A 9,244-nucleotide genomic window follows, 5' to 3' on the forward strand; every position below is an offset into this window, starting at 1 on the left:
TTGCTCCCACCAAGCAAAGTTCCACTCATGACCTTGCAGATTCCACTTTACTTTAGCTAATAGACATAGATCATATTACATTTATGTATATGTTTCTTGTGTATTTCATTAATGCTGATAAAACTCGAGTTCCAGAATCTGTAAGAGGGGTCCTATTTAAAGGACACAAATAGAGAAGATGATACTACCCATCTATAAGTATCATTTTATTTTTGTCAGTTCCTTAGAAGTAAAAATCCCAAAAGCAAATCCCACAAGGGACAGAAACCCCCTGTAACTCAGCACTGTTTTCTCAGAAGTCACACTCCAAAGAACAACATTAACCCATGCCTATTTTGTTGGCAGAAGTGATTTATCCTGGGACCAGAATTGCTGAGAAATATACAAATGAACCCCTCAGCCTCGTACTATCCCAAAGCCAAAAATGAAGTGGGTACAATGACCAGAGAACTTTAAAATAGAGAAAGATTAAAGCCGCCACCCAGTAACTGGCTCAATAATTGGAAATAATCGTAAAAGGTAAAGTGGGAAAAAATATGATGGACTTTGTTATAAACCGATGTCCTCTTCCATTAAAGTTTCCTTCCACGGACGTAAAGTGAGTTTTGCACTTCTTTCTAAGGAGTACGCTGAAGAATTAGTCTGTATGATTCCATCGAAAGGGATTAAAGTCTAAACACATTCGGAATGCCACGATGTGAACCCTGACTCGTGGGGACACTTTGGAACCACGGGAACCGCGGCGGAACCTCCGGGCCGGGGTTGGGGTCGGGCCGGGGCCGCCACCGCCCGCCCCCCGCGCCCCTTTGCTGCGATTGGCCCGTCCGGCCCCGCCCGGCAGCAATCTCACTTCTGACTGGATTAATCTTCCGAGCTGCTCCGGGGGGCGAATGAGGAGCGGCGTTGTTTTGCCGTGCCAAGATGGCGGCGCGCAGTGCCGCTCCTGTGGAGGGCCATGGCGGGGAGTGAAGCCTGAGGCGGCGGCGCCGGGCCGGGGCCGCCGACGGGGATGAGGTGACGCCGCCATGGCGAGCGACAGCGGCAGAAAGCAGTTCTGGAAGCGGAGCGGTGCGAAGGTGCCGGGAAGGTGAGCCGCGCCGCGGGAAGGTCGGGGCGCCGGCCGGTGGTGCTGGACCGCGGGGGGCAGCGCTGCCTGGGCTCGGCCGTCCGGCCTCGCTGCCTCCACCGCACCGCGGTCCTACTGTCCGGATCGGCGGGACCCCCGCGCGTCCCGTGTGTGCCCCTGCACGGGCCGTGCGCGGTCGGCTCCTGCTCGAACCCGGTGCCTTGAGAGCTCCGCGCTCGGAGCCTCCCGGCGCGGAGGTCTCCCGGGAGCCTGGGGAGATGTTTGGGGTCGCAGTAAGGGTTAGTTATAACTTGTGTCAGAAGTTGTTAAATAACTATCTGAATGTGCGCTCCCAGCCTTCCGTTGTGGTTAAAAGAGTCAGCGCGATTCTGGGGATGTGTTCGCCGGGGTATTCTGGGCGGGATAGTGTGTTTGGCTCTCGGCAGCGATACAACTCAGGATGTTTTGAAACTTCGTACAAGTTGTGGTGTTTTTGAAATGCTTTGCAGGAAAATGTATTTTCTAGGCATAGGGACAGCTTTTAGTTTCTGCCGGATATTTCCAAATATCATCAGTTTCTCGACTTTCTTCCTGAAGCATGAGGAGCAGACCAGTCCTTGTATCATTGCAAAGTTGTCCCATTCAAAGTTTTCCAGACAATACACCCCCAAAGCCTCCTTAACTCTTTTGACCATTACGTCAGGTTGGGAATGTGTATTCAGATGATTGGTTAGTGATAACGTTTTCTGCTCTCATTCCCAAACTGTTCTCACAGTGCAGTTTTTTATGTTGTTTTTGTAAGAATGGTGCGTATTTGTGGTTCTCAAAGAAGGGTAGCTCTGCGCTTCGTGCCATTTACCTGAATTCAGCAATGCGGTCCTGCTCATCATTTACCTTGCTGGTTTTCAGAGACCCATAAGCCCTGACTGGAAGTTTCTTACGTTATAAACTAACCTTTTCAGTCCAACTGTTGTTGTTCCTCTAAATCTTTTACTTAGTATCTTTGCTGACTCCCTTGAGTGAAACACTTTTGATTCTCCTCCATTGCTCGGGGTCTATGAACAGTTGCTGTTAGTTTGCAGGCAACTGCAGGCATGTGGCAAAACAGGGACACTGTAGAGAATGTGCTTTTGATTTTTATTTCTTTTTTTTTTTTTTTATGGCATGGAGAGGATTGTTGTTGCTTTATATTTGTGTGGATTTCCATTGTCGGTATTCATAGAGCAGTGTAAGGAAAAGGCAGATTTTGTGTGGAAATGGACAGTGGCCCTGAGCCTCATGAGAAGGTAGAGCAAGAAGCACAGAGACTTGACTATGGAGTGTATGGAATACAGTCACGTGGAAAGGCTGGTGCTGGACTGACATTTTTATTTCCATGGAATCACATAAAAATCATCAGAGTTTTTATAAACCACCCTTCTCAGTCATTGCCAGAACTAATTTCATTAGTGTTGATGCTGCCTCTGTCCTGTGAGTCCAAGCCTCTCTTAAAATTTGTTATGACTGCAGTCTTTTTGGCTTGGTTTTATCTCAGGTTTACTAAGGTTGGTCTTATTTATATTTCTGGTCTGGAGAGATTGTTATTTATTTGTCAGGAGAACATGTTTGTCTTTCATGTGTTTTTTGGTACGGCTGTAGGTATATGCTAATGTTGCATATGATTTGCTTCTTTTACAATCAGAGTTTTGCAGTAATAATTGCGATTATGAAGTCACATGTAAATCTTGATGTGTTTTCTGGGGAATTTTTTTAGTTACAAAATAGTTTTATAACTGATAACTGGGAGATAATGAACTTTTAGTTTGTAGGGAGTTTTGTTTTCCACACAATAATATGCTGTTTTATAATGTTAGAGACTGTAGTGAATAAATATATCTTTGGAAGCCTATATGTTTCAAAGCATTTTTTAATACCTCCATGGCTTTTATTCTTTACCATGACACCTTTTGCATTTTTCTTTGAATTTATCATCTGTTTACTTTAGTAATGGTTAAGAATTGTCTGGTTGGATTTTGGGTGACAAGGGTACACAGAAGATTAAATCTTTACAGATATTTCTTTGAGAATTTTAATTTTTTCTGCAAGAGACAAATGAAGAAATGATAGAGAGGGGAATTTTAAAGCAGTATAGATTCTTATTGCAGACTTAACTTATTTCTTGTTCTAATTCCTGGTCAGAAAAATAAGATAGACTAAGTTAGTTTAGGTCTCACAAAGAGCTCCTATTTGGCAAGTCTGTGACTTTTATTAAGTAACATTTTAGTATGTGCATTAATTGCATCTTCACTATTTTTGGTGGTATGTGGACTTCTTTGGAACAGAAAACTGTTGCAACATTTCAGTTCTGTTTATTATTGACTGCTTAATACACAGAAACTCTCCAATATTTATGAGTTTTATGATAACTCTCTTTCTTTTTCTTTAGTATTCAACATGTGTATGGAGCTCAGCATCCACCTTTTGATCCGTTATTGCATGGAACGTAAGTTAATCTATTATTTAAATATTCCAGGTATTTTGGATTTCCAGGTATTTTGTGTTCTCTTTTTTTTTTTTTTTTTTTTTTTCCCTTCCCTGTTGGCTACAAAGTTTGTTGTTAATCTTACTTTTTCAGTTTTAGTCATAACCTTGACTTCCCTGTTCTGACTTCTCTTTTGTGACTTCCTGATGCTTACCACATTGGGAGCAACAAATCAGCTCTTCAGCTCTCAACTAACATAGATTGCCAACTTTTACTATTTATTTCAAATGCCTTATACATGGGAAATTATTACCCTAAAAATAAGGACAAAAATAAGTGTTATAAGGACAAATATTGGTTTTGAAGCACCTTGTGCTTCTACTAGATTTTTTTTCAAGGGCTGTTTTAAAATGGTACAAGAAGTAAAAATTCTGGTTAATTTTCACATAACACAGAGTTGAAGGCGGTTGAAATGTGTGATTTTGAGGGCTGAAGTAAAAGAAATGGGATTAATTCATTCAAAATACAGACTTATAAAGAGTAACGAAAATTAGAAGCTTATTGCTTGAAATGGCAGAATTGGAGAAAGACCTTGTGCTTTAGACAGTGATGACAAGTTGGGAAAAGGTGTAAGTGTTGTAGCACCTTTTAGGGAAGATATTCCCTGTAACATGTAACAGAAGTGCTACTGACGTTGTATGAGGACTGCATGAGAGCTTTTTTCTGAGTTGCAATTCTACCTACCTTAACAGAAAAAATGATAAACTAGCACAGGTGGGAAGACAGGGATGGTCAGAAACATACTCAAGAACGGTATTGCCACAATTCCGTGCCATGTGTTCAGGATGACCCTGCTTGAGCAGGGAGGTTGGGCCGGATGACCCGCTGTGGTCCCTTCCATCCTGACCCATTCTGTGAAAGCACAGTTAAGCTACTGGCAGTAACTTTTTTATTTTTTGAGAGCAGACTAAGAAACCTTCTGAATTTTATACTTTATGCACTGAATTCTGAAGGAAGATGTGGTTGCTCTGCATTATTGTCAGTGAGAACGAGTGCCAGGCAAGGGAGGGATATTGGTTCATATCTCACACTGCATGTTGATAGAGGGACGAAAGGTTAGGAGCTGATCAGGGTCCACTTAGACTGGTAACTAAAGGAGATATCTTGCCTGTGGGGAGAGCAAAGTTCTGAAGCAAATCCACGCTGGCGTGCCTGAATGGGGAGGAATGATAGACCTAATGAGTTTTAAGGTGAGACTTGATTTGTTTATGACAGTGGTTGTATTGCATGATTGCTTATGATGACTTAGGAGTAGGCCATGACTGGATTATGGCTCCTGTGCTGTTATACAGCAGTTGCATTGAAAGGGATGAAACCTCTGCAGAAATTTATGAAGCAAGAGCAGTGCAATGTGTCCTGTCTCTTTTGTAAGCTATTCTAGTAGTAATCCTTTTATTTGACTTGGAGGTTGGTCTTTTTTTTGTTTTGTTTTCTTAGCACAAGGAAAGGAAAGATTTGTTCAGCTTCTATTCAAAGTGAAGAAGAGTCAGTTTTTACAGCCCTTGTTCTCAGACTTCTTCAGCTGTGTTATCATGGATGGATGTAGGAGTAACATGAGTGGAGTGAGATAAATATTTGCTACTTATATAGTATCAAGTGTGTACTTTTGCTTTTTAGTCCTATCCATAGCTTCATTACTAGTTTTCTAAATATTGTTTATTTGGTTTTAAACAGCTTGGTAAAACCAGGTTCAAAGCCTCCTACAACTCCAGTGAAACTGAAGAAAGTCAGCACCTTCCAAGAATTTGAAAGTAACACAAGTGATGCCTGGGATCTTGGGGATGATGATGATGAACTGTTAGCAATAGCTGCTGAAAACTTGAATACAGAAGTGGTCATGGAAACAGCTCACAAAGTAATTCAGAATCACAGCAAGCTACAAGAACAGCATAAATTTCAGGAAGAACATCTACAGGAAGAAAAACAAGAGGAATTCGCACAACTGACTTCAGTTGCATGTGGTGATAATAGGCTTGTTAAATCAGTCAGTGAAGGTCATACAGCGAGCGCATCAGGTATATTAAAAAGTGAAAAAGATGTTGAAAGTTAAATGAAGAGGGCTATAATATTTACCTTGTAGAACAGTAGCCACTTCCAACATTTTCTTAATACCACAGGAAAATACTGTTTATTAACATTGATTTATCTGAGGGAGAGACTGCATGCCATACTAAACCGTAATGAATGTATGTGAGAAATACATGTGTGAGGCAAGAATAATTAAACATCCTTTGTTTTCAGCCTTAATAAATCTTCAGTTTTGGAAAGAAGTTCCACTATTTAATGTATTTTATTAGTTGGATGCACCAAGATTTATGCAATTAATACTAACACTAATGTAAAAAAATTGTTATTAAAATAGTACTGTATAAAATATATTGAAAAATTGGAGAAAATCATGCAAGTGGACTGGGAAATTCGCTCTCGTGATCTGGTCCATGGTTTATGTAAAGTAAACAATTGCAATGATTTCTCAGGGTTTTTTTGTCAATTTGTTTTTTTTTAAAGAATGGCAAGGGGAATATGAGCAGCTTTTGGTAACATAGAGATTTTAGAAATCCATTAGCCTTGATGTTAGTACAATCTCTAATTGATGTGTTTTTGTTGTGGAATACTGCTTGAAAGAGAAATGATGCTTCTGCTATATCCAAGTAATTTGAAGTCAAGGATTATTCTGTACTTGAGTTTGTATTTTTCGAAAACAGAATTCAACTGATTAGTAGCCTTCTTACGAGCTGTGGCAAACTGCTATGCTTCTTTTTCCCTTCAGATAATGCAAGTGAAAGTTCTTCCATGCAGAGATCGCAGTCGCTTCCACAAACTTCCGCATCTCCTTTGGTGAGTGGAATAGGAGACTACAACACCTCAGTTACCTCTGCATTAACTGAAAGAGAAGCATCCCGATTAGACAAATTTAAGCAACTACTTGCTGGCCCCAATACAGATCTTGGTGAGTGTTTTTTATAGGAGATGTGAAATATATCTAAATTATTCTTAAGCTATAAAATTTTCCTGTTTGATGTGCTGTTCTGCCTGACTGTTTGGTTAGGATCTAATCCTTTCAACATTTAGAATTGATCTTGCGAAAGAAAGAATAAAATTGAAAGCTTCTAGTATTCACACTTCTAGTAAGTGATTTGTGTACGTTCCTTCTAATATGTAGGGTGTTTGATGGCTTCTTGTTCTTTCTCACATTATTTCTTCCTGTGAGACTAATCTCTGGAGAAAAAAACCCAAAGTATAATTAGGTGTGTGTATTGTTAATGCTTGATAATGGAACAGCGTGGAGTATAAGGGTGATTTTCATGCTTAGAAATAAACAGGAATGTGAGAGACGATGAGGCATGTAAGTATTGCTGCTTGTCTACTCAGTGAGCATTCTTCATGTTCACAGGCTGATACAGTAGTTCCGTGTCTCATCTGTGAGTGCTGACAACATGCTAATGTGAAAACAAATGTATTGTCAGATAACTTGACTGTTCCCTTTGTGCACTGGATTTTAGCTGCTGAATAGTCAATACAAGTGCTGAGAGGGTATCACAGAATCAAATGCCTTTGTATCCCAAGTGAAAATCTGGAGTAAGTAGAATTAGTGCAGTGCATTTGGAGAACTTTATGGTTAGAAGGAGAAATTTATGTCAAAATAATTAATAGAGAAAATGTCTTTGAAGTAGATCAGTCTGGAAGATATCTGCAGGATATCTACTACGGAAGGAAGTAGAAATTCCATGTTTGCAGGTCTTGAATTGGTGTCTCCTGCTCAGTAGTTGTCATGGGACTTCTTCAGTGTAATATAGTCCAAGCTGTGGCTTTTCTTTTTTCTTTTTGTGCTGTGTCTTACTGTGAGATTGATGCTAGCAAGGTAGAACCGTGGAAATAATTCGAACTGGATGAGACTTAGCATTTCAGTGAGTTATAGGACATTGTTATGAAATGCAACTGTGAATAAAGTGAGGTGTTAAAACATTAAATATTTTTCATAAGCTTGAAAATGATAATCAAATATCACTTTTTCTCCCTTTGATCTAACAGATGTTATGAGTTATGTGACTGTGGCTGACATGAAAACTCATAATTTTAAAGAATATTGTATTGATAGAAATCTTTGTTGCATAAAGTCGCAAAGTCAGAGGGAAGACAAAGTTCAGTTTAAAACTATCCATTTCACTTTTGCTGTCTAATTAGTTGGGAATACTTTCCCAGTAAATCAGATTTATGGATTAAAGTAAAGTAATTTTGCATGAAAATTTCCACTCTTAGTAGGAGTGCAGTCACCCTGCTGATGGTGAGCTTAGTCAATGCTATTTAAACAAACTGGGTTTGTTTGTTTTTATTTCCTATTGAACTTGATAAATCTCACACTGAAATGTAGGATATGAAATCTGAGTATGTTTTCTTGATATTAAAATGAAAAATATTTAGTAAGCTCTCAATATTCTTTCCTGTACAAATCACTAAATAATGCCTTTTCTAGGTCTATTTTTAGGAAGCTTGTCCTTTCTCTTGCTGTGCGAACTAATCAATACAGAATTTGAAGTTGTGTGAATAGAATTTTAAACCTGGTTTTGTTTTTTTTGATGCAAATAATTTTACTTTTCTATCTGGAATATATCCAGTAGCGTGCATAGATATATATGCATATATATATAAAAATTATTTTTCTTAGTGAAAGAAATAAATTTTATTGATTGCATGCAAACTCTTGATCATGAAGCTATTACGAGCAGATCATATGTGATAGTAGTGCTTGGACTACATTACTGGTATATATTAGGGAAAGTGTCTATGCATGTAAACATACAAATATGTATATATTTATTACCATATATACAGTTCATTAGAATCTGGAATGTACCTGTGTATATGCATTTTTAATGTATGCATTTGTGAAAGATGCTTGGTTTAGCTGTCTGCTACAATGAAGACTGTATTTAAAAAGGGTTCTTGATTTATAATGACAACAGTAGCCTGGAAAACTGTTGAGCATTATGAGTGGTGGTTTTTTATTTCTTGTTGGAGTCTGTTTTTTTTTTTTTCCTGTTTTTCTTCAGAGCAATACTGCCCATGGACTAAGGTAGAACTAGGCAACAGGCTCTGAGCTAAAATTTGTACTGAATAACGTAGGGGCAGAGCTGTTCCATTGCAACTGGCTTATTCTATTTGTGTATGTGTGATGTTGTGGTATTTGGAGGTCTGTGTTGTGTTAGACCTACAGATAGTTGGGTTTTGTTTGTCATGATGAACTGAACTAGTAAGACTTGGAGACATTTTTGCAAGTATTTCTGTTCATTTCTGCAAGTATTAGTATTTGTTTTGCTTAGAAGTAAGAGAAGCAAAGTATTTCTTCTGTCTTTGTTTCCTTTATATAGTTTTGCATGTTGTTGGAATAGTTTACTTGACAAAGTCCTTCCAAAGCAGTATAAAATACAGTTCATCTGTGGAACTGTAGCCATGTCATGCACATTTTCAACTCAAGACTTTTCGTTTATCATAATGTAAGAAATCAACTTTAACTATGAACACAAAGTAATAAAAATGACCTTGAAATCCTTTCAGTCACAGTTGAATGATCATTATCCTGTAAAGACGGTGTAAAATGCAGTGTTAGTCTTGTTTGTCGACTAGAGGTTGTGAAAGGGATGCGTTCTTTCACAAGA

The 9,244-nt window shown here is 38.8% G+C and overlaps 1 protein-coding gene across 2 annotated transcripts in view; it reads left to right on the forward strand.

The window, feature by feature from the left end:
- Positions 1 to 901: 901 nt before the first annotated feature.
- Positions 902 to 9,244, forward strand: part of TBC1D22A (TBC1 domain family member 22A) — a 164,516-nt gene continuing 156,173 nt past the window's right edge. For both annotated transcript variants that reach the window (XM_027892147.1, XM_027892148.1), the window contains exons 1-4: positions 902 to 1,087; positions 3,492 to 3,548; positions 5,262 to 5,602; positions 6,358 to 6,537. In XM_027892147.1, coding sequence (XP_027747948.1) covers positions 1,026 to 1,087; positions 3,492 to 3,548; positions 5,262 to 5,602; positions 6,358 to 6,537 — 640 coding nt within the window. In that variant the 5' untranslated portion in view covers positions 902 to 1,025. The remainder of the gene's footprint in view (positions 1,088 to 3,491; positions 3,549 to 5,261; positions 5,603 to 6,357; positions 6,538 to 9,244) is intronic.

The sequence above is a fragment of the Empidonax traillii genome, unplaced genomic scaffold, assembly GCF_003031625.1.
Source record: "Empidonax traillii isolate 1590-97213 ecotype Southwest subspecies unplaced genomic scaffold, ASM303162v1 scaffold339:size995844, whole genome shotgun sequence".
In the NCBI taxonomy this organism is placed as follows: domain Eukaryota; kingdom Metazoa; phylum Chordata; class Aves; order Passeriformes; family Tyrannidae; genus Empidonax; species Empidonax traillii.